General features: G+C 48.6%; 1 protein-coding gene across 6 annotated transcripts in view; it reads left to right on the top strand.

Moving 5' to 3' along the window:
• The window catches only part of PLPP4 (phospholipid phosphatase 4), a 115,262-nt gene that overhangs the window by 28,164 nt on the left and 62,338 nt on the right, over positions 1-24,760 (top strand). For 2 of the 6 annotated variants that reach the window (XM_081268652.1, XM_081268653.1), the window contains exons 2-3: positions 16,047-16,155; positions 24,009-24,099. In XM_081268652.1, coding sequence (XP_081124778.1) covers positions 16,047-16,155; positions 24,009-24,099 — 200 coding nt within the window. Of the gene's footprint in view, positions 1-16,046; positions 16,156-24,008; positions 24,100-24,760 lie in introns of those variants that run through there. The other 4 variants (XM_081268657.1, XM_081268656.1, XM_081268655.1 and 1 more) reach the window with 4 other exon arrangements.

The raw sequence follows: 24,760 nt of genomic DNA on the forward strand, positions 1-24,760 counted from the left end.
GTTTCTTACGCTGCCCACCTCCAGGGCAGCTACCTCTGCCATCTCCTGAAAGCAGCTCAGGCTCCCAGACGGAGCTGAGCCCTTGCTCATGGTGAAATTCAGAAGGGATCTGCTGCCTTCTCCTTCACTGTCTCCATTACATAAAAATTTTCCATGCAAGTAATTACAGAATGGGGTAACAGGAGGATAATAGGGGGAGGTAATTGTGGATAAATCAGCTTGATTACACTTTTTCCCAAACTTGATTATCCAAATTTGCAGCTCTGTGCAAAATCTCAGAAGCCAATTAAAACCTCCCAGTAACGATTGCAGTCTGTCACAAGTCTCCCAAGTCAGGCAACAGGTTGAGAGTGGTGAGAATGACTTTCTACTTTGGCTTTTTAAAAAATTTCAGAGAAAGCTGGAAAAAGCAATTATGAGTCTAGGTGGGAAGGTGGCTCCTGCAGATTTGGCTGGAGTGATTTTTAACTCACCTTTGGTATTTTATGTGGGATGATTCTGATGGAATGTTGCTGTTGCAGTAGTTACTGATTTATTTCACCGTACATGGACATCACCATAAAGTAACAAGTTAAAGGACTTAAAGAATTCATTTAAGGATAAGCAAGAGTCGATTTACTTCACAGCTCCTTTTACCAGTGTTACGTGACTTTTATAATCAGTCCTCTGATAGGCAAAGTAATCTTGGAGGGTGTGGCAAGGCGTGAGTGAAATACCAGGTGTTAAGTGTTTAGCGCAGCACTTGGAAAGCAGAATGGTTCTAGAGCCACTGGATTCTCTCTGGACTGGCAGGGAAGAGTCACAGCACTGAGATGAAAAGAAAACTCTGAAGTTGTCCAGTTCAGCTCCTTAAGAGAAAAATGAGGAACAGAGAAAGAGTAAACGATTTGCTCAGATTGCTTTAGCAGCTAGGCCAGGAACAGAGCAGAAGTGCCCTACCTCCAGCATCAGTGGGAATGAGTGTCACACATAGAACTGGATTTTTTTTTTTTTTTTTTTGGTACCGGGGGTTGGACTCAGGGGTACTCGACCACTGAGCCACATCCTCAGACCTATTTTGTATTTTATTTAGAGACAGGGTCTCACTGAGTTGCCTAGCACCTTGCTTTTGCTGAGGCTGGCTTTGAACTCACGATCCTTTTGTCTCAGACTGCCAAAATGCTGGGATTACGGGTGTGTGCCACCGTGCCTGGCTTGATTATCTTTTTATGCCTACATGAACCCTTCGTCTGCCAGCCCAAGGGCAACTGGAGCCCTAAGACAGGAGGGAATGAGAACTCAGGAGTTGAGAGTTTGATAGGAACAGGTCCCAGGAGTGTAAGAGGTCTATACAGGAGAGGGAGCAAGACCCAAAGGATGTCCTTGCGGGGTGACATTATTCATGAAGGACCTGGACAGGGGAAGCAGAGCTGGGAAGAGCAGGTGAGCAGGGAGAGCAATCCAAGAACAGGCGGGCAGTGCCAAGGAGCCCAGGGTCAGTGCCAGCACTCTTAGTGGGACTTCAGGTTGTAAACACTTCCATGTTTGTGACCCTGTTGGAGTCTCACAGTGGTTCTGCCATGCTGGTGGAACGTCATGGAGGGCTGAGTGGATGAGTGAATGAATGGACAGTGATCATCACCTTTCTTAGGTCTCCTAGAAGGTGTGGTCATCTCATTTACAACAGTTCTGAGAAACTGAGACCCACAGAAGGAAAGCGCTTTGGCTCAACCCAAGGAAACCTGTTTCAGAATCTGCTTTTCATTAAAACTCCCTCGCTGCACACATGATTGAATAAATAAATGAATGAAGGACCGGCCCTGAAGGGGTGACTTCCCTAATTACAAAGCAGCTAGTGTTTCACTGCTGGTCAGCTCTTTTGATCCCAGTCCCGCGCTGCTAACTAGCACCAGCCTGTACTCCGGGAGTACCTGGGCAGGCTCTGGGTCCTCCTGCGTCCTCCATGGGGCCAATCTGCCTTCAGCCCACCCACTGCCCCTACTCCTCTTGCCTCCCGTTTTCCAGAAGTGGCCACAGTGAAAATAGCCCAGGATGAGGGTTGTACGTTTGCATCTCAGTTTTGCTCTTGCTACCTGAATGAAGGTCAAGAAAGCTCTTTAAGCCTCAAGTTTCTCTCTGGAAACTGGAGAGAGCACCTGCTTTTCTCTTGTGAGGAATGATTGAGATTAGGTGTGGGGAGTGTCTGGCAGGGTCCTGGCGACTGTTAACTGCCCCCTCCCACAGATCAACTAGCCACGAGCCTGAGCAGCCATGGGAAGGGACCACATGTGCCACTCTGGATGGGAGCAGGTCACAAACACATGGCTGGGTGGGGACCACTGTGGGGTGGGCATTCGCCTTGTCCAAAGTGGGCAGCTACTTCCCAGTTTCTTTGACTGACTCTTGCTACTGAGGGACATAGCCCCAGAATGACCAGAACTGAATTCTTCAGCAGAAGCCAGGAATTCAGGTTTTCATGTAAAAGCTCCTGGTTTTTAAGTATTGGCTAAGAATTACATTTTTTTTTTTTTAATAACATGGATTAGCCCAAACCAAACACAGTGACAGGCTTATTCAGTCCAGGGCCTGCCAACTGCCGGCCTCTGCTGGCCAAGGATCGGGTCCTATTGGAGGAGCCAAACGTGGATTTATTTCTTCAGCCACTGATTCAACAAATACCGGCCACCTACTGCATGGGAGGCTCTGTGCTGGCAGTGCTGTTCTCATCAGAAGCAGACACAGATCCCAGTTGCCCTTTTGGAGCTGATTTTTACCATGGCCCTTACGTTCTGCTGGGGCCACTGAATGTTTGTGACAATGACAGTAACGCTCTGTGATTCCTCATCCTCTTCTTGGGAATGTTTTAGGGGAAGAGTTCAATTAGCCATGGAGCCCATTTGTACCAACAGGCAGCCACTGGTGGTCCTGGACTCAGGCGCTGGCCACTGGCAGGGCCACAGGTTGTCTCTGTTCGTCCAAGATCAAGCCCAGGTCCACAGGCCTGTGCTGCCACTTGCCTTTACGTTAAGCTGTTAAGAGTTTGCAGTGAAGATGGCCATGGGAAACCCAGTGGTGCTCCCCACTAGCAAACACCTTTTGGGGCAAAAAGGAGGACCCCTTAGCTATGTGGAAGCCACCAGCTTCCCTGAGGCATTCCTCAGGGTGGAGGGGAGGATGTCTTCCCCCTGGCTCAGCTGCCCAGTGGGCTGACGCACTGCAGGAAGCTGGTTACCAGAGGTGACCTCCCACCCACGGGTTCTCAGCTCTGTCCTGGGCCCTGCCCTCAGCCTCCCCTCTGACCCTGGGCTGTCCCCAGGCCTGGGCCATCTGATTTGTGGCTGTTCATATGTCCAGCTTTTGTCACTGGCCAGTCCACCAGAAGACCATGCTGGGAAAACACAGCCTTATCCTTCTGTGGGGTACATAGGTCATGGAGCAGTGGTCAGGGCTCAGGTCAGTACTGAGCTGGTTTCTGGGTCCTTGAAGTCTCAGCAGCAGAAAGACCAAATGCGGCCCGCACTGTTGCCCTCAGGCACCCAGAAAATTCAGAGGAGATTACTCAGGAAAATCCCAAAGACACTGCCAGGCCCCTGGCTAGGAGTCGGTGCCCTCTGCCTGGTGTGTTTGAGTTAAAACGACAGCTCCGAAGCCCCTCCAAATTAAGCTCCCCCTTCACTTTCCCTCTGAGTGTTGAGTGGCACTCTTCTCTGCCCAGAGCCCCTTGAGTATGACCTGGGGGTGTAACCTGGACTTGAGGTGATCTGGTCTGAGGTATGTATGTAGAAGGTTCCAGAGTGCTTTAGGCTCCAGCTGAATTCCTGAAGACCCCTATGTAATCTAGGAATGAACATTTCACTGGACACAGTCACAGATTAGTTGCAGGGTGAGGTCTCTGAGCAGAGCGCCTGTCTCCCTCCTCCGTCTCTTGCCAGGTCGCCTTTGGTGTGGCCTGTTTCCCTGTGGCAAGCATCCTTTTTGGTTGGGAGACCAGAGGGGTGTTTGGTGCCTCGGTCTCTGTGCTGCTGGCTCTGCTAGGAGAGGGGTAGCTGGTGCTGGGTGGGGTCTGGGCTCCGGGAGGCAGATTCTACAGATTTCCCTGAGTCGCAAGCCTGGCAGCCTGTGGGCAGTGAATCGCTTGCCACCGCAGGGCTCACTTTCACCAGCCCCTCCTCACTCAAAGCTGTTAGGCAGCTGCAGGGCAGCATCTGAGCCAGGGAGAGGGCTCCTCAGGCTCCAAGGCACCTTTAGCCTGAAGGCTTTTAAAGGTGACTCATTTTGTGAATGGCCTGATTGCCCTGGTTTCTGTTTCTGATTTTCTTTTCCTGCCTTTCTGTCTTCCTTCTGATTTTTCTCATTACTCTTCCTATTGTCATACTTAACTGAAATCCAGTCTGAGGCTAAATACTGCCCAGCAGCAGGCTGATGCTCAGGCTGATGGACACTGAATTTTGTAGTATCAGTGGTCAGAGAGCGAAACCAGTCCACAGAACTCACTGTGGAAATTTTCAGACACTCTCCACCAACCATCAGCACTTTCATTTCATCTTTTCCCTTCTTCCCCGCTTTGGTGGAGTTTTTTAAAGCCAGCTCCAGATATGACATCGTTTCATAGGTACGCACACTTCGTTATGTAACTGTAAGCAGCACTTAAAAAAACAAAAACACAGTCAACCAAACAACAAAGACAACACCTCAAATAGTCTTTGTAACACCTAATACTAACAGTTTTTAAAATTAGGATCCAAGTAATGAACACCTTATTTGGAATACACATTTCTTAGGAATTATTATTATTTTGGGGGGAACTCTTCAGTGATCAGTAGTGCTGATGCGGTTGCTGAGTACCTCCAGTGGGTCCTGACAATTACCCTCACTACTCACCATTTCCCAGTGGAGTGTTTGCCCATTTTAGCCATGCAGGGGAGGATTTAGCAGTGTGACCCCCAGGTCATGAGAGCCCAACTGGACCCTGCTCAATTGCTCTGCACAGTCTGGTCTGTGGACCAGGCTTTTCTGTTTGCAGAGGGGCCATGAACACAATTTTTTTTTGTCTTCGGTTGTTTACTTGCAAGGCATCCTTTGCAGAAAAGTTTGGAAATCGTTGCTCTGAACCTTAAGACGCCTGGGGCAGTGCGTGTGATTCCCGCATGTTGTTAGTGCTCGCTGGGCTCAGCTCACGCCTGCACCCGCTGCGGTGCATTTGAATGTGCTGTTTTTCTGTGAAGCAGCAGTGGTTTCAAATATGCTGCAGCTGCTAGAGACAAGCTCCCGTGGGAGGGCACATACATGGAGGATGGTGCGGCCCGGCTCCCAGGCAGGTCCATTCTGCATTACCTTGCCCCAGCCCCGGAGGCAGGTGGTGCTGTGATCTCCACTAACAGGGGGGCAGCAGGGCTCAGAGAGTGTCTCCACTTTCCCAAGGTCATATGGCTAGTAAGTGGCTGGGCAGAATGCAGGCTTTTCAGCTCCAGGGCTCTGGCTGCCAACCATTGATCTTTCACAGCATCCCTGTCTTCTATGTCCCCCTCCCCCTCTTTCTGAGGTCCTGCTTCTGGATCTTTCTATGCCAACATTTTACCCTGAACTATTTCAAATATACAGAATTGGAAGCCTAGAATGATCTCCCACATGCTCCACCTAGACTTAGCCGTTAACTTTTTATCGTATTTGCCACCTCTATTTTTCTGAATTATTTGAAATTATGTCGATGGCACATGGTGATCTTGAATCCTCCAGATTCAGCTGCTTCTAAACAGAAGACAGGGTCTACACACCCGTGTCCTCACTGCGCCTGGGAATGAGTCGTCCTTCCTGCTCTCATCTGATACAGTTCATTCTTCAGTCCCCAGTTTCTCTCCGTCCTCAGAGTTGCATTGTTAGAGCTTTTGATTTTTTTTTTCCTTCATTTTTCCAGGACCCAGTTAAAGCACACATGCTGCATTTGTTTTTGTTTTTTTTTTTTTTCTGTTCAAACTTTTGAAATCTGTAACCTTCCTTTTACCTTTCTTCCTTGGGTTTACCTGATCATTCCTTGAGGACATTTTTATTTGTTCCTCTGTTACCCTTGGGCCCAAGGCTGGATGGATACAAGCTTAGAAGGAATGCTTCATGGGGTGCCCCGTATGGACTTCAGGTCCCTCTGTTGGCACAGAAGGAGGGTCCACGGGCCTGGAGAAGGTAGAGAATGCATGTTGGTGCCCTTTTCCTAAAGCTGAAGAGCTGGGATGAGCAGGAGGGTCTTTTGAGTTGGCGGCTTTGTTTCATCCAGGCAGCCTCTTCCTCAGCTTCTCTCTGCCAGTCATTTTGATTTCTGGCCCTGAGAGCTGGACAGACAGACATCTTCAGACTTGGCTCACTCATCCCACCGTGGCATGCTCAGGAGAGTATTGCATCCTGTTCACCCTGGTGTGGTGGAGGGATTCCTGGAGTTCTGGGATGCCGTAGGCAGCACCCAACGCTGGACAGATGAGGTCAACAGCAGTTTGTTTGCTACTACACTGACAGCCCCAAGGAGGACCCTGCATGACGTTCAAGGACGCATCGGCACAATCAGGGGCTATGGGAGGCAGGCTTTTTTTTTTTTTTTTCAAGAGTGTGGGGTACCCTCTGGTTCCCGCAGGAGGGTATGATTGGCTTGTGTGGATGATCATGTGGGTTGGCATGAACTGAAACCCACTCTTCAGGGACATGCAAGAACTGTGGCTGGTCCCCTCAGTGGGAAAGGCTGTTTGGTAGGGGATGCTGTTCCCCAGAGGAACTTGTGGTTAGGACATGTGAAGCCCTTCTGGTTTCAGATTTCAAGGTGGGACTTAATTTTAGGCTTTTCGCTGCCCATATTAATGCCCCTCTGAGCCCTGGCCATAAGCTACCTTGGTTAATATGCACACCAACCCTGCCTGGTGGGTGCTGTTATCAGCACTGCTTTACAGATGAAGCAACAGGCCTGAGAGGTGATGTGGCTGGTAAGGGATGAATGGAAACCCAGCCTGGCCAGCTGCCCCAAAGCTGGGCCCTACCTTTGAAAGAGGAGACGGGGCAGGGTCCAGGCTCTGCCTGGTGGGCACTTACTTGTGTGAAGCGTCAGCCTTGTTTCTGTTGGGAGGCTGATCCCAGAGTGAAAGAGACACCCCCATGGGGTGGGAGTCCCTGGGCTGTTCCTTGTATGGTGCCGGCAGGGCCCAGGAATGCAGTGTCCCCTCTCCAGGTGAGGGTGGATTATTCTATTAAATCAGCTGCTGAAAATGGAAGGAGCCACTTGAGTGACAGGTAGGAGGGTGTCAGTGGGAATAACTTCTTGGGTCTTTTCTCTTTCCACTTCCCTCCCTGCACTTCTTTTCTCTCCTCCCCTCCTCCCATCAAACCTCAAACTGATCTCTGCCTAAATCTGATGGCAGTTGTTTTCCGGCTGGTAATGGAGATCAACTGGGTGCCACTCCTGAGTGAGGCCACGTGTCTCTGTCTGTAGTTGTGGAAATTTGTCTCTTTTTAAAGTAATTGCTGATGCCACTGAGTGACCTTGACCTCCTCCAGTTCCAGCATAGGCTTTGAGGAATGGTGGGCACTGTGGTGCACCACGCTGGGTGGCTTAGGCGGGGCACCCCACGCCTCGTGGTCTCAGTGCCCTCCTTTCTAAGATGGGAAGATTGGCACTTCCTGCCTCAGCAGGTTATGTGAGGATTAATAAAAAGCCACGTTGAAAGCATTGAGTGAAGAGGCTGGCCCAGGTGGCTCCAATCGTGACAGCTAGTTGTGGTTGTTATTCTAGGTGTCACTTTGTGTTTGGGGATCACCAGCTGCAGTCCTGACCAAGGGCAGGTGGCTGGTTCACTGGCCCACAGGAGAGTCACCACTACGTTCTTTCTATAACTGCATCCCACCCCCAGTTCCCGGGACCAGTACACCCCACCCCTGGCTTCCAATCCTGTGCTGCTGATCACATCCTGATCACATTGTGAGCGTGCTCCCCTTTCCTGGGGAGGCCGGCTGGGGAGGAGAAGTGACTGCTGCAGTTGGGAAAAGCTTACTGTCGCCCCTCCCCTGGAAGCTCAAGAGTTGGAAGTAATTTTCTGGGCCATTGTTTGCTCATAAAATGGCCAAATGATGAGTGGTGGTTGTGGTCATCCTGGGGGCAGGGGCGTATGCAGCCTTGAGAGCAGAAGTGACTTTTCCTAAGCTGTCCAGCTGGCAAATGCCCAAGCATGGCTCTGAACCAAGTCTAATGATCTTGGTTAGTTTATATTTCTGTATGATCTATGAGATTTGTGGCTGGGAGGGATGGAGAGGACGGTAGCACGCGGCTTCTCGCCCCCTGGAGTGTCGCCGATCTTGACAGAAGCCTGTTGTCAAGGAAGGAGGTCTAAGGGTCATTGGCAGATCCACAGAAGCTTTTAGAGGATGGCAGGGAAACTGGGGCTTTGAGAACCTCACTTCCTGAGTCGGAACAAGCGCTGGGTGACAGTGGTATCACTGTCCTTGAGCAGAGACTTGCTATTCTTGCTAGTGTGATTGGTCATCCTTCTGGGTTCCCAACTTTGGGCTGAATCTGTTGCCATATTCAGCATGTGACAGTGGTGGATACATGTGCAGAAACCTCCCTAGAGGACCAGGGGCCTCACCAGCAGCTCTGGGTGAGCCATTTTATAGGTTCAACTACTGAGGCACAGCAGACCAGACATCTCAAAGCAGAATGTTGGCAGTCTTTCGTGTGGACGACCTTCTAAAGCCTACAACTGAAGGCCCAGGATTCCCCGACTCTAGTCCTCCCAGAGTGAGGGCTGTAGTTTTACTCAGTGTCGTAGGATGGTACCTGACGTATCATAGACACACAGTGAATATTTGTTGAGCAAATAAGCAATTGACAAAGATGATAGTTCACTGTCTGTCCCCAACTGTGCCCTTTCTGCCTATGTGGTTAGATAAATCCTTGAGGCTGCTGAAGTCAGGTTGAGCTCTGGAAATGCAACTGACCCAGGGAGTGTGGCATTGAGTGTGTGTGTGTGCACCTGGGTGTGCACTTGTGGGTGTCAGTGTGTGTGTGCATGCCTGGGTGTACACATGTGAGTGTAAGTGGAGTGCTTATCTGATGAGAGTCTAGATGCTGCTCCCCGCTGGAGCCTAAGGTCCTCCGGGACAGAGTGTGCTCTTGCTTATGCCAGGCAGGTAAAGAGCCTGGTGTTTTCCCACTGGTGCCTGGACTTGCGTCTGCTGCTTGTAGGTAAAGATTCAGGTGACCAGGAGGGGAGGCAGGCGGTGAGCTCATGATTGACAGGAGAGAGTAACCCAGCACCTAGGTCTGTGCAAGGGAAGACGTGCTTAGTTTTCTGCTGTTTTGCTTTGACGTCCGCCTACTTCAGCTCTGCCTCCCTCTCATTCTTTGTCAGCATCTGATTCTCCTTTGTCTCTTTTCCATTCCAGTTAATTTTAGAGGATTCTCCCTGCATCTTAAAATACCACAGGCTTTTCCTGCCTTCTTCCTGCTTAAATTTGGGCTTAAGGTGCATGTCATGTTGTATGTTTGTGCATGCTGTGTGTATGTATACGTTTGTGTATGTTTTCTGTGTATGTTGTATTATGAGATGCAGCTAAGGAGGATTTAAGCATCTATACCATGCTTGAACTGTGAGTGAATTAAAAAGAGAGTTGCTTATATAAAATTAGAATTATGTCTTTGAACTTTCATTATGTGTGTTTTCCAAGTTCTTCAAACTGTATCATGAGATAACCAAGGAGAACACAAGCAATACTGTCCCCACTGTGCCATTTAAGACATGAGTAGATTAAGATAATTATTTGACTCTGACAGCAAACAAACAAAGCATGAATTCTACAAAAGCCCAACAAGGTACTCGACTTTGGACCATTGTGGTTTTCATGAAAGAAGATCATGTGTCTAGTTTAGTAGCAACTCCACGGTTTCCACACAGACATTTGACTTACTCACTTTAGACATTGCATTTTTAGTTTGAATTCCCCCGAAGTGGAACATTGCCAGCAGCAGGTCACATCTCCTGAGTGCTTATAAGGAGGGAAGAAGTCTGTGATCTGGGGGTTAGACGGGCACTGGCTGCTGATTTGGGGTTTATTTATTTATTTATTTAAAAAATATTTATTTTTTAGTTGTTGTTGGACACAATACCTTTATTTATTTGTTTTTATGTGGTGTTGAGGATTGAACCCAGGGCCATGTGTGAACATGCTAGGCTGCCACTCAAACGCTGAGCCACAACCTCAGCCCCTGAATTTGGGTTTATTGATAACTGTGAAGATAATGTTGCTCTTACACCTGTGCAAACTCATAAAATAGCATTTTTCTCCTTTTAAATGATTAATGCATGACATGTTAGATTTGCTCCTCCTGGCACAAGGCTGTTCCTTCTGATGAGGATGTAGAAGTCTGACCGACTCCCAAACATACTGTGCCACCCAGCTGGGCCAGTGACACATGATTGAATGCACAGGGTCCTGCATCAGGCACCTGATCACTCCATCTCTTCCTCCCCAGCTGAGGCCCTGCAGATGGGGACATGCCAGTCACAGTGGAATAACAGATCTGATTTGAGCCTCAGAGGGGCTGTGTACTGATGGTCTAGAGTCTTTTGGATGTTAAGATGTTTTCATTGGCACTGTATTTATTGGAAATAAAAGGAAATAAGTATTTTTACATATTGGCCAAGGGTCAAAGAAGTGTTATACTTTCTTCAGCTTTTTCTTGAAAACTCAAGGACATTGGTCACCGCACTGGCCAGGAACATGCTGACACTCGCAGGAGCGGCTGGTGCAGGCGGCCATTTTCCACTTCACCCAGGGGCCCCAGATTCCTGTGTCTTAAATTTTCAGTTTTGATTTTTATAATTGTGTTTTCTGCCATTCCACAAGGGGGGCTTGAGATGAGTCAGATTGGGCAAGGACATGAGCTTTCTAACACCGCAATCGAGCAGGAAGTTGGTGCCCCCCCCCCCAGATCCTGTCCATCCTTTCCAGCCTGCGTGGGACTGGCTTGTTGGACATGCACTCTTTCCCCCGGAGTGTGGGGAGTAGTGTTGACTAGGATGCTTTGCAAGGTAGGATTGAAGAATTTCCATTGTTTTATTTTGATGTTAATCAGCTGAATGTTGATTTTACAGTTAAGGAGTGACATGGAGTTTCTTCTAAAATCACCTGGTTTTATTTACAAAGGGATTCCATCTAAAGAGCTACTGGTGCAGGTGGAGGGACAATAAGACAAAACTGGCCAACCTGGTCCTTAAACGGCCCAACCTGGGAAACCCTGGCTTTTCCGGGAGCACTGAATCTCGATCAAGCCACGGAGTGCACATGCAACCCCTGGGAGCCTTGTCAAGTGCAGTTCTGATTATGTAGGTGTGGGTAGGGTCCGAGATTGCCAGGTGATGCTGACGCCCTGGCCTCTTGTGCCCAGGATTTGGTGAGTGGAGCAACAGCATCTCCTCAGAGCATCAGCAGGAAGCTCAAGGGGAAGACCAGCTCCCAGGCCTTTCTATGTCTGGATTTGCAATCACAGGACCCCAGGTAACTCCTGGGCACTTTGAAGCTTGGGACCCACTGACCTGGTCCATTGTTGGAGGCTCAGTGTGCACCGAGCCTGGGGAAAACGTCACTGCAGACCATGCCTTCTCTCCTCCCCTGGCTGCAGGGCTTCTGCATCTTGGTTTCCAACCCACTTCCATAGAGCTTGCAGCAAGATGTTTTCAGGTCCAGACCCACCCTCTCTTGGAGCCCCTGTAATGTCTCCAGGGAGTCCCTCTTTGCCTCCATTTGCTTCTTTAAAACCCAGGTCCTCTGAGCAGCTGCCTTGAAGTCTGGATTCCCAGAGGCAGGCGCTGGGGGTGGGGTATGGCTGGAGAAGGGACATCCATCTTGTTGGTCCTGCTGCTCCCAGAGCACATAATTTGCTTGATAGATGTGTCCTGACAGCAGCTGCTCTGGGTAGGGTGAGGGGTTGTGCAAAAGCCTGGGTACATCAGGCTTTAGAAAAATTGAGAAGAGGAAGGTAAAACCGGGAGACATGGTGGTGTGCCCAGTTCCCGGCCCCATGGCCTGCTGTGGGGAGGAAATGGCAATCCAGGCTCAGGAGCCTCAGAGCAGGGGCTATGTGACTATTATAATAAATGCCACTCTGTGTGTGGCCGATTGTGTTTCAGAGGTGACTGGGGCCATGTCCCACATCCACTTGATTTTCTGTCTGGGCTCTCGCCACACCGTAGTAGTCAAGAGACAGAGACATTTCTTCTGCTTTGAATCCAGCTGGACTTATGTCTCAACTCCCAACTAACAGAATGTGATAGGAATGAGACTGCAAATCCTGAGGCTAGGTCAGAAAAAGCCACTCAGCTTCAGCCTGCTTCTCTTGGGACACCAGTTCTGGGGGAAGCTGGTGACCATGCAGATTCTGACTACCCCAGGATAGCTGTGCTGGACAGACATGTGTAGGTGCTGGGCTCCCTGCTGACAACCAGCATCAAGGACTGGCCATGTGGGTGGCCATCTTGAAGGGCAGCCTAGACCTGCCCTCCGGTGATCACAGCCCATCCAATGACTTGTCCTGTGACCACAGGAGAGATTCCGAGTAGGAACTGCTCAGCTGAACCCCTGTCAGTTTCCCAGTCTACAAATTAACTTGCAAAGTAAAATATTTTGGGATTATCTGCTATGCAGCTTTAGTAACTGGAGTCTTCTGGAAGCTTGAGTTATAAGTCAGTCACGGGTACTTAAAGACATTTTTCAAACAAAATTCATTATATTTCATTTCATTTAAAATGTTTTTAAAACACTTGGGAACAGGGAATGGATTGTTACAAAACAAATGGAATCGTAAAAACGGGTAAAAATACACAGCTGTAGACAGAGTAAAATGATAATGGTAATCAAGAACATTGGTTTCTGTTAGGTATTCCAGGTCTATTCTTTCATTTAGTTTTTTTTTAATTGCTTTTATTTTTTAAATACACGACAGCAGAATGCATCACAATTCTTATTACACATATAAAACACAATTTTTCATATCTCTGTTTGTATATAAAATATGCTCACACCAATTCATGTCTTCATACATGTAAAGCTGCTCTTTCCTTTTTTTTGATAGAATGCTAGAATTCAATCTATATTAAGAAAAATCTGGATTACAGAGGTAACTTTCATCCTCTTAAATCAATAACTTATCATTATTTTTTTTTGTTGGTCGTTCAAAACATTACATAGTTCTTGATATATCATATTTCACAGTTTGATTCAAGTGGGTTATGAACTCCCATTTTTACCCCGTATACAGATTGCTGAATCACATCATTTACACTTCCGTTGATTTCATTTAGTTTTCATTCCATAAGATGTGTCCATTTTACGGATGAGGAAACCAGGGTGCAGAGATGTTAAGAAAGGGACTCACGTGGAGCCACACAGCCAGAGCCTGTACTGCAGAGACCAGAAAGGTCGTCAAGGAGGACAGCTAAGTCACCAAGCCTCCTCTCCTTGCAGATGAGGTACAGGGCCTTGGGGTCATGTAGTTCAGTGCTAGGGACTCTCAGCCCATCAAGGTGCCTGGGGAGTGTTTTAAAATCCACATTATCAGGTCCTGTTTGAGGACAAACATGCATTTTTATGTAATTTCAAGGTCTGGGGTGAGTTGTCTCCAGAAAGTTTTGATTATCTGCACTTGAGGTCTCTGATTAAGTCCAGCCTCCCCTGTTGCACCTGAGAACACCAACATCCTATAAGCAGAAGTGGCTCCCCCTCCCTCCCCACAGTACACAGCAGCTTGACAGGAGGGCTGGGGGCCAAGAGCAGGCTTCCTCAGGCCCACACAGGGTGTTCCCCTAAGTTGTGCTCTGGAAGAAGCATGGAGGGATTACAGAAGTTACTAGTTAGTACAGAAGTTACTACCAATGAAGGGATCTTCGTGCACTATGATATGGGGAGCCTAGACCTGCCCTCAGGTGATCGCAGCCCAGTCAATGACGTGTCCGTGGACACAGGAGAGATTCTGAGTGACAATCTCTCCTGCAGAAGCCATGTTCTGGGTTTGGCTTGGTAGATGATTGGCAGAACCCATTCGATGATCCGGCAAATATTCACCAGGTGACTCCTACATGCCAGGTGGAGGTGCTGGGGGCACAATGCTGAGCAGAACTGACATGGGCACCACTTTATTCTTGAAATTACATAAAAATGCATGTTTTTAGGACAATACTTTACAGAGGAGATGGTAGAAAGAAAGGGTGAAGGACGGAAGGAGGAAAAGACACATAAAGACAGACATTATGAATTTTTAGTTTCTTTTAAAACTGTGTGTATGGCTGATCAAATTGAGAATATTACTGTTATGATTTAGATATGAAGTGTCCCCCAAAAGCTCATGTGTGAGACAATACAAGGAAGCTTAGATGTAAAGAATCGGGTTACGAGAGCCTTAACTTAGTCAGTGCATCAGTCTTCTGAAGGCACTGACTAGAGGCAGCTGGGGTGTGGCTGGAGGGGCCTGCCTTTGGCATTATATTTGACTGTGGCGAGGGGAGTCTCTTTCTGCTTTTTGGTGCCAAGTTCTGAGCTGCTTTCCTTCACCACACACCTCTATGATAATGTTCTGCCTCACCTTGGGCCCAGAGCAATGCAGCCGGCTGACCTCTGAAACCATGAGCCCCAGATCAACTTTTCCTCCCCTAAAATTGTTCTTGTCAGGTAATTTGATCACAGCAGTGAAAAATGTGCCTAAAACAACAGTGACCCTATTCAGAGTCCCAAGCAGGTATTACCTTCTGCAGTGTCCCGGCCCTGCAGTGTCTGAGCCTCTACAGTGGCCATCCTAGTGGGCTCTGAGTCTATAGCCCCTCCCCTCTACACGCTCACAGTGTGGCCAAAGGTTTAGACAGGTCACACCATACAGTGTCTTGAGTCTAAGACTGACACCAAGGATGTGAGTCTCTGGACTCTGGCCAGGGTCTGGGATGACTTTAGGGTGACTCTCTGTCCTGGTTTGCCCAGGACTGAGGGTTTTATGGGATCTGTGATGTTTACTACAAAAATATAAGCAAAAAGGGACTGTGGCCACCCTAGATGGTCACTAGAAGAGAAGATAGCTCCCCTCCACCTTTCCTGACCCCCATCTTGGTTCTTGCTACCCCTTTTCTAGGAAGCCCAAATTATCAGCCTTGGATGGGCTTTGAGGCCTTCCCTAACTGCCCTTCTCTCGTCCATTCTGCAGGCATCTCCTGCCAGGACAGCTGCCATGACCCCTGAGCCATCCTCACCTTCCTTCTGTGCTCAAGTCCCACCATCTCCACTGCCAGGGCCACCACTTTCAGTTTGATTTTTAATCCCATCTTCTGAATTTCTCGTTGGCTTACTTGTCACTCAAAGCCTTAAGTTCTCCTGGCCCTGTGGCCCTCTCCAGCTGTCTGGAGCCCCACTGATGGATATTGTCAGGTAAGGATTGAGCTGGAGGCCCCAGAGGTGAGATCCTAAGAAGCAAACTTTTCATCCTCTTCCCCCCCTACTGACTGTGACTGCTGACCGTTGTCTGCCCAGTGAAGGCGCAACATGGGCGCCAAGTGCTGTGGGTTCTCAGGGCGTGAATGGGTTCTGGAGGGAGAAGAGGGGAGCAAATAGGATGCGGAAAGCTGTCATGTCAGCAGAACCAGAATACTACCGTTCCCTTTCCCTTCCTGTCTTTCCTCTTCTCTAGTTTCTCCTGTCCCAGTCCACCATCTTCTCTTGGAAGTCTTTCATCCTGGCTCTGCCCCCTAGTGGTGGTGTGGTGGCAGCGGGGTGCCATCTGGGTACTGTAATGGGATTGAAGCGGGCATCTCAGAGTCTTGGCTATTTCCTTACTTGTGGAGTCGGTCCTTGATGGCAGGTGGAAACAGAAGATTCCACCATCTCAGAGACTTCTTTGACTTTCCCCTGTTGGAACTGGCTGAGAACCGTCATGGGGGCCACCTATTTTCCCTTCCCCTAAAGACTAATCCTTCCCAGGGCATGCAGGAGTAGCCACCTCGGGGGGCTGCTGGCAGCTACGAATGCTCAGCTTTCATGTACTTTTCTTTGTTTTGTTTCAGTTTTACAGAGTTTTTGGACCCATTCCAGAGAGTCATCCAGCCGGAAGAGATTTGGCTCTATAAAAATCCTCTGGTGCAATCAGACAACATACCAACTCGCCTCATGTTTGTAAGTACCATGTTTTCATGGCCGATTTGACCTCTTTCCCAAGGAAGATGAACCAAATGGGCTTTCATCTTTGGTCTTCTAACCCCTGCTGAAGATGGTGAGCAGCTTGAAATAGCGAGGAGAGCAAGCCATCAAATAAAAATTCACTCCCAGATCATAATGGTGCTGCTTGGTCACGTCAGCAGTAGAAATTACCCAACACTTTGGAAGGAGAAGGGATTCACTTCCCTGGGCTATGTCTAGCTGTTTGCAAATACTGACAGTAAAGGAACACTAGAAGCCAGTGACAAGAATTTTCTGTTCCCTCTCCTCTCAGGATAAGCCTTGATTTTTCCAAACTTGGGTGCCAGTTGCCCTAGTAGCTTTTCTGGTTTCAGCTGGTCACCTGTTGACTGCTGGTAAGGCTACCATATGGCTTAACCTCAGAGAGTTTCTTGTGTCTCTTTCCTTCTAGAATAAATGGGCAAGCAACCCAATAGCTGGGGATATACTTCGATTGTTTTCACCTCCTCCCTGTGTGTGGCAGTATCAACTGTTAACTCTTCATTTCCTGCACACACCAGACCCTTTGCTGAGAGGTTAAGGAAGGATAATTTCCCTTGGTTCCATCCCATCTGAGTGAGGAAGGTGTCCCCACTGTCCACATGTTGCAAGTGCAGAAGGAACTTGCCTGGAGTCCCACAGCCAGTGAGCAGCAGTGCCAGGTCCAAAGAGCAGGCTCTGGAGCTCAGGTCCGTGCCAGGAGGTTGCCCTGTAGGTCGGGAGCAGAGTGTCCAGGACTCCTTGCTGATGCTAATTAACCCCTGGAGAGTTGCCATCAAACCTCTCTGTAGCAGAGGAAATATTTAAACTTCCCCTTGTTGCGGAACAGTAATGCAACTTTTGGATGGGCATCCTTGTGGCTTGAAGGTTATTCTTGATGACCTATCATTGTGTCCCGGCCTCTTGAGGTGGCTGTTCCAGAACATTCTTAAAGTACATGAGGGCTGCTTCTGCATTTAAAAAGAAATCCCTCTGATTTTATGGAGAGAATCTTGTGAATTCATGATAATTAGAAAGATCTTTGTAAACTCCGCCAAATTCCTATAACACCACATGAACATTAAAGATTGTTGCTGTTGCTTTTTAATAATTACTTTTCTGCTGGAGAATAAACCGGATTTTTGTGCATGTGGTTGGGAGTGGGTTAGAACAAATAACTAGTATTACCCTTAAGACTTTTTCCATTTCATCTTTAACTCATCTTCTATACATTCTAGAAATGAGGGAATCCATGTGTGCCCAATGAGTTCATAGCCTTAATTACGGGGAAGCTTCTATTTATCACTTATTCTCATTCTTGGTAAGATTTTACATTTCATGAGCTTTGTATGAAACACAATTTGAAGAGGGATGGTCATACAGATATTGTGAGAAATTTGTGGCTCTGTCCTGGACTTATGAACAATGGATTGAAGAGTAGATACAAATGCCACAAATATCCTGGCCATAGACAAAAATGGGTTGGAGCAATTTGCATGTTAGAAGAGGGAGAATGATTAGGACAGCAATTCTTAGAGAACAGAAGGGTTTCAGCCGCACATGCCGATTCCCACTCTCTAATCTGATGAAGTACATTCAGCCTTCTATTTTGTTAATTGTAGTTGATGAGTTTCATGTATTTGGTCATAAGATTGAGTACAATTCCATAATAGTGCAAGAAAAGCAGTGGATACAACTGTAATAACCCACATCACAAGGGTGGAAAGTACTTTGCCATTCCATAAATTAGATTTGTTCTCCTGAATTTCATTAAGAATTTTAATATATCATTTGTCAGCTTTGATCCTTTAAAACCTTCCAGTGTTTGTAGAAGGGTGTTTAATGGAGGACACATTTTCACTGGTATTTAAAATAGCCTGATGACTTTTGAAAGCTCAAATTTCATTATTTAATACATAAACAGAATCCTGGGTCTTTATTACTTTTGGTTGGAATGTTTTAAATCTAAAGGTGAACTTTTTGACTTTCCAACCAAGATACTTTTGAAAGGCAGCTGGGACTGACCCAGATGTTTGTTTATTGGGTAATTAGTGTCTTTGGAGGCTCGGGTGTGCGTGGGCGTGTGTGTATGTGTGTATGTGTTTCAGAAGAGCCAGCTGGTCCTGGGTGACAAGAAAACCAACAGCATCGTGGTTAGGGGACTGAGGTACGCGCAGTGTGTTAGGGGACTGATAAGGTCACCAGGCCCCTCCCAACTCTCATTTTCTCTGTCAGTGGAGGTGGGGTGCTTGGAGCCCATTCCAAGAGCAGGTTTTCCTCAAGGATTCGGTATTCCTGCTGACCAGGGCATGGGCTGAGGATGCTTTTTCAGAGCACTGAGTCTTGACTTGACATTCCCTGGTTGTTCCCAGGCATTCAGCCACCTTCACGGGAAGCTGTGCTCATTCGGAGCGGTCACAGTCCCTTGCTGAGTGTGGGGTTTGTCAGAGCATGTTGAAACCCCTACTTTTTGGTATAGGACAGCTCAGTTGGTATTTACTGTTGCTTTTCTTTCTGATACATTTTTTAAATTCTAATTCGTTATACATGGCAGTAGGATGCATTTTGACACATTGTCCACAAATGGAGCACAAATTCTCATTCCTCTGGCTGTACATGGGGCAGTCCCACCAGTAGTGTCATCATACATGTGTATAGGGGGACAATGTCTGTCTGGTTCCACTGTCCTTCCCAACCCCACAGCACCTTCCCTTCCTTCTCTCTCCTCTGCACAAAGTTCCTTCATTCTCCCAGCTGAGGTGCCCAGCTGAGAAGGATGGTTTCCAGTCTAGGGGAGGCGTAGGCCTGGACGCAGGCTAGCTGGTTCAGCATCCCTGGAAAACCTTAGAAGAGCAGGAGAGACTCAAATAGGAAATGGAAGTGGTGGTAGGCGTTCACAAGTTTAAATCCACCCAAGCCCTGCCCTTTGCCTTTGTCTCTTCATTCCGGCTACAGTTTGCTGGATGTGCTCTTGGGATTTCACTGACACTGTGTTGCTTGGAGAGCCGGGGTGCCTGTTCTGGGAGAGGATGCTTCTAAGGAAGACAGAAATAAAGTCAGATTTGTGCGGGGGAGGGTGGACGGAAAAGAGGCAAGCTGGCTCCTGATGGACAGTTTAATTTGTGGGCTCTTCTCTAGAGTCTTTGACAGCTTGTTTCTTTGTGATGGGAGGTAATTGTGTACCCACAGTGGGGCTTCCAGGTGTCTGTCCTGACTCTGTCCCTGCAATCACTTGGTAGCACCCCTCTCTGTCAGATGCCATTTGCAGGCACCTCGGGCCCCTTGTGTTGTTGGACGTGGAAGCCCCTCTGCAACAGGCTCTCCTCTGGCTGACATTCTGACCTTGGGCTGCTCTGGCCCTGGTCCCTTCTGGTCGTTAAGGCTCTTGGCATCCTCTAGTCCTTCCCCCATCAGACATGCTGCTCCATCTTCTGTCATTTTCCCGGAGCATCTGGGGCAGCCCAGTACCTGTGTCAGCACCAGGGATGACCCACATTCTGGGAGAGAGGCACTTCCTGGGGTGGTTTCATTGGTGGCTACACACGGTAGGGAACTAGCTGGGGACATGGATCATTTAGGGTGTGAACAAAATGACTGGAGAATGAGGCTCTTTCCCACCCCCAACCTCCTTCCTGCTCTCAAGGTGCTCACTACCCAGATCTTGCGGCCTGGGTGGGCGGCTAAAGATGCTCTGATTGCACGTCTGGAGACAGGATCCTGGTACCCTCTAATGGTGTACTTTGGGTCATTGTTAACACAGTTTCCCAGGAAATAGTGAAGTCGTAACCAACAACCAGCACTTGCTGGATGCGGCTCTCCTGGGCCGTCTGTAGGCGGTGGGTGTGGGCTCCAGAACGGCCTCCTCCCGGCCTTACCTCCTACTGGCTTTGCAGGTTTGGGAAATCACCTGCCCCTTGCCAGAGCCTCACTTTCCTTCCTTTATCACTAAAGGTGGGCTTTCATACCTGTCCCTGCTGGAGTACAGAGCATCATGGGGGAGGACAGACCATGAGGCTTCACTTGGAGTTGTGCCACATATTAAGGACTCAGTGGCTGTTGGTGACTCGAATGCTACCAGTGATGCCCTGCTCTGCATGTTATTATGGTAGACCTGTGGTAAAGGAGGAATTGGAGACTCAGAGGCGAGCAGATTAGGCAGCTGGCTTGAGGACATGGGTCAGCGTTGAAGCCCAGTTGAAGCGTTGAAGTCCTCCTCCCCGAGTCTGTCTGGGCTCAGCTTCTGGCCTGTAGAATAGGCATCATGCAGAAGCAGCCGTGGGTGCACCCTGCTTGGTGATGTCCATAGAGCATCTCAGTACCAGGTGCTGTGCAGAACATTTGGTCCTTTACCCAAGGTGGCTCAATAATAAGCTATAGCAGCCTCAGTTTCACCATCTGTGAAATGAAGCTGATGGGCAAAGGGAGTCACCAAGATTCAGGGTGTCTACCTGGGAGCTTGGTGGCCCAGTGGAGGTGGTGCTGGTCCTGCCAACTGTGTGCCCTGTGTGTTCCCTCATCTCTCTGAGTTTTGTCTGCACATTGAGGATGTTTCCTCAACAGAGAAGTTAGAAGATTAGGCACAGGAGAGGAGAGCCTGCCACACTCGCCTAGTCCCTGACAACTGTCGCACATGTTTCAGTCATTTTCTTCTATGTCCCTCAAACAAGCCTCCTTGCCTTTCTCCTCCAACCAGGGTAGAAGGCATTTATCGTGATTCATTTAATGCTTCTTACTTTCTAAGGTGAGCATGGCTATCACATTATGGTTAAAAAAGTCTAGAACTTGAACTGATCCCATTTTAGTACTTATTAACTGTGTGACTTTCAGCAGGTTATTTAACCTCTCTGTGCCTTAGTTTACAATGCACTAAATAAGGGCCTATTGCATAGGGTTGCAGTGATGATTGAGTGAATAAATTTGTGGGAAGTGCCTAGGCAGACCGTGATTCTTAGTTAGTCCTCAGCCCATGTTATTCTTCAGTATTCTAACTTAGGAGTGTCCATCAAATGGCCCCTGTGTCTCACAGGACATTTGGCTGAAGTTTACTCAGCTCTGACCACTCCACTGTCCTACCCTGACTTATCCTAGGGATTTCAGTCATTTCTGAAGCCCAAGATACATTGACAGAAGGGAGAACAGTCCCACGGGAAATTTTCCTGTCCATTTTTGTCCCCATGGCCACACCTGTGGGGAGATAGATGCGACCCCTCCCCACCTCCCTGTCCCTCTGCCTCTGCCCCGTGGGCTGCGGTGCTGGCCAGGCCTGGGAGGGTTCTCCTGGGGTTTGCTCGGTGGAGGATGGTGCTGGTCCTCTCCCTCCTGCTGTTCCTCCCTCTCTGTGGCCTGTGCCCCAGGAACAGGTCCTTTTCCTAGGGTGTCCCTTCTGGGCCTCATCTCATCATTCCAACTCTGGGTTGAAAAGCATTTGTCAAAAGGGGGTGGATGGTGAATGCAAATATGTCCCTCTCCGTCCCCATTTGGGCACTGTGCTGTCCAGGAAGAAGGAACTCAGTGGGGCCCACATACTGTCCGGAGGTGGAGGGTCTCACGTCACATAGCCACACAGGGCAGGCACTTCTGCTGTGCCCCAGGTGGCACTGTTACTCTGTCTGAAGGCTGTGTCCCCTGGCCTACAGGAGAAGCGTTTGAGATGGGAGCCTTGGACCCTCCTGGCTGCCCTCCTGGCTGCCCTCCTGGCTGCCCTCCTGGCTCAGGGAGCAGTTGATTGGTGGTTCTAGGGAAAACGCCCCAACAAATCTACCCAGGAAAGTTGAAAATGGGTTTAAATTAAGTCCACTGTCATTGGGGGAGCAGGTCTGGGGGTCCAGTTAGGAGCAGGGAGCAGTACTGAAAAAGAGCCCCTTGGCCATCGGGCCCCCAGCTGAGGTCACGGGTGGCTCCCCAGCTCCCACACCTGGGCTGTGAGGCTTCCCAGCTGGGCCTTTCTGGGTGGGCTGGGCCTTCCTGCCCTAGGACCTCTTTGGACAGCCTTCAGGAGCCTCTGGATAAAGCCTTTCCCACTCATGTTTTATTCTGGGGTTTCCTGTCTATCCAGGATCATTTTGTCATATTCTCTTCCCCTTCATGTGTACGAGCTGGACTTGTAGGTGGGGTCATTAGAGAGTGAGTGCTCTTCGGTGAGTGGGAGTGTGTGAACTGATCTGTGTTGACAAGGGCAGGGAGCTGGGCTTGATGTTTGGATTTGGGCGCACAAGGACTTCTTCAGCCATGACCATGACTGTGGGTGGATAAAGCAGCCCAGTCACTGCTCCTCAGGCCCTGAATGTACAGGTCCCATCTCTGAGGTCTGTTTCTCAGTCACCAGCGTCAGGACCATTTGACATGACCCCAGACTAGTCATTTGAGGGAGTGAGCATTAACAAGCCCTGGAGCTACTTAGGTGTGAGCCGTGGTAGAACTTGTGGAAACTGGCATGGAATCACATGAGCCTCCTGAGTGAATGGTAGGCCTGTGAAAGGACAAATTCTGTGCCTCAGCTCTGAGCCACTCTCAGGCATCCACCTTCTGCACCTGTGCCTTGTGCTCCTGCGTGCCCCGAGGTGCTGGGACTTGTCTGTTTGATGCTTAAACAGCCCATGTTATTCAGCACCATAGCTGATAAGGAGGGTCATCGAACCAGCCAATATCATTTGTGGCACAAAGACCTGGAGGCAGTAAGAAGAAGGGTTTGTGGCATCTGGTAAACTGTCTCTGAAGACAGGTGCCCAAGAGGAGTCCCCAGAGTAATTCAGCTCTGCAGTCTGGTTGTGGTGTGTTGAGCATCTCAACTTATTTTGAAAGTCATGATCATTTTCATGAATTGTGTTTTCATTTAAAAAAAAAAGCATCTTCCAGCCATGACTTTGTTCCATCAGGAAGCCTCTCTCCAAAGAGTGATATCTCCTTAGAGCACAGGTTAATATTTCAGAACTGTGAATGGTGCAGGTTGACAGGTGCCCCAGCCTATGCCTTGTACCACTGACTGCTGGGCCAGTCATGGACTGTGGGGAGTTCAGTCCCTCCTGACATGGTTAGCCCAAGAAGTAACATAAATACCTTTTTCTTGGTTGTTGAAATGTTTAAAAGCAACTTACTAATCATGGAAAGCTGGATTGAAGAGTCCACAGGGGAGGCAGAGAGCCTGGTCTCCAAAGCCCGGCCTTGCGGCTCCCCTCCTGTGAGGACCCAGGCACATCATTTAGTCCTGGAGCCCAGAGAAGATAGTCACAGGGCCGTTCTGAGGACTAAGAGGCTACCAGACTGGGCGCACCTGGCCTGGTACTGACCCACAGCAGGCTTGGCAATGAGGTTGATTTTCTTGGGGTCTCAGCAGCTGAGTTCAGTAAGTTTGTGCCGAGTGTCTGTGGGGAGGGCGGGGAGGAGGGGAGAGGAGAGACTTAATGGGAAAGGACTAAATTCTGCTCTGGAGAAGGGATGGATGTTCCAACAAGAAAACCAGAGGGAAATAAATGGATATACAGTCCCACACTCTCATATGGCCCAGAGACGGGGCTGGGGGACCACGGGGAGAATACAGGGGTGACATTTGTGATGATAATTCATGGTAGTTGTAGACCGTTCCTTTCTGTTTAAAATGTTGTTGACGTGGCTCTTACCAATGGCAACTCAGTTATAACCTATAATCAGACCCTTGTTTTTTCAAGTCTCTAATTCTGGAAATGAATCCTTCATTCATTTTTGTTTGAGGTCAGGAGTTCGGGCAGGGCATCCAACTAGTGAGTTGAAGTGAAGCTGACTGGAACTAATGATCAGCTGGCCCTTCTGAAAGCAAACTGATGTCTTCACAAGGGATTATTTGTTATTTCTTCCAGGCAATTTCTTTCCTCACACCCTTGGCCGTTATTTGTGTGGTGAAAATTATCCGGCGAACAGACAAGACTGAAATTAAGGAAGCCTTCTTAGGTAGGGTATCCACAGTTCCTGCTTTAGGGGGTGGGGCTGAGCTTACTGGCATCGTCGCAGTTTAGATATCTCAGCTGCAGCTGGTCGTGTTGAGCTCCGGGAGAAACAGACAAGGTGAACAGTAAGGGCTAAGAGCCAATGTACCATTCCCAAGGAGGGTTTCCAGAGGGTGCCCATGCTCGCTGTCCTTGGTGCTGAACCTGGGCCTGATGTCCCCATCTGAACTCCAGGCCACTCAGACACGGAGGCAAGGTAGCTCTTGGCTAAGGCAGATGGAAACCTGAAACTTTGTCACCACTGGCTGTGCCATCTCACATTTGTGGCTCCTAGGCCCACACTCTGGGGGAATTCAGAAATCAATATTGGCTGGAGGCAAAAACGGGCAAAAGCAGATGTCAAATAAAATAGCAATTGGAAACTTGCAGGCACTTACAGTGGGAGATGCTTTGGCAGTGGTTGCTCTGTGAAGAGAGCTCCAGCTTTGTCATTGTCATAGGTGCTCCCCAGGATGAGCCATGTCCGCCTATGACAAGAGTTTAACATTTTAGGGGTAAATGTTTTTCTAGTCTTCGTAGTTATAAAATGCCGAGTCAATGATAGGAGAGCTGCCAACATTGTTTGGCTTATTTAAAAACCAGAATAAATTAACCCATAGCCATAT

This window comes from Spermophilus citellus, assembly GCF_964194105.1.
Source record: "Spermophilus citellus genome assembly, chromosome: 15".
NCBI lineage: Eukaryota > Metazoa > Chordata > Mammalia > Rodentia > Sciuridae > Spermophilus > Spermophilus citellus.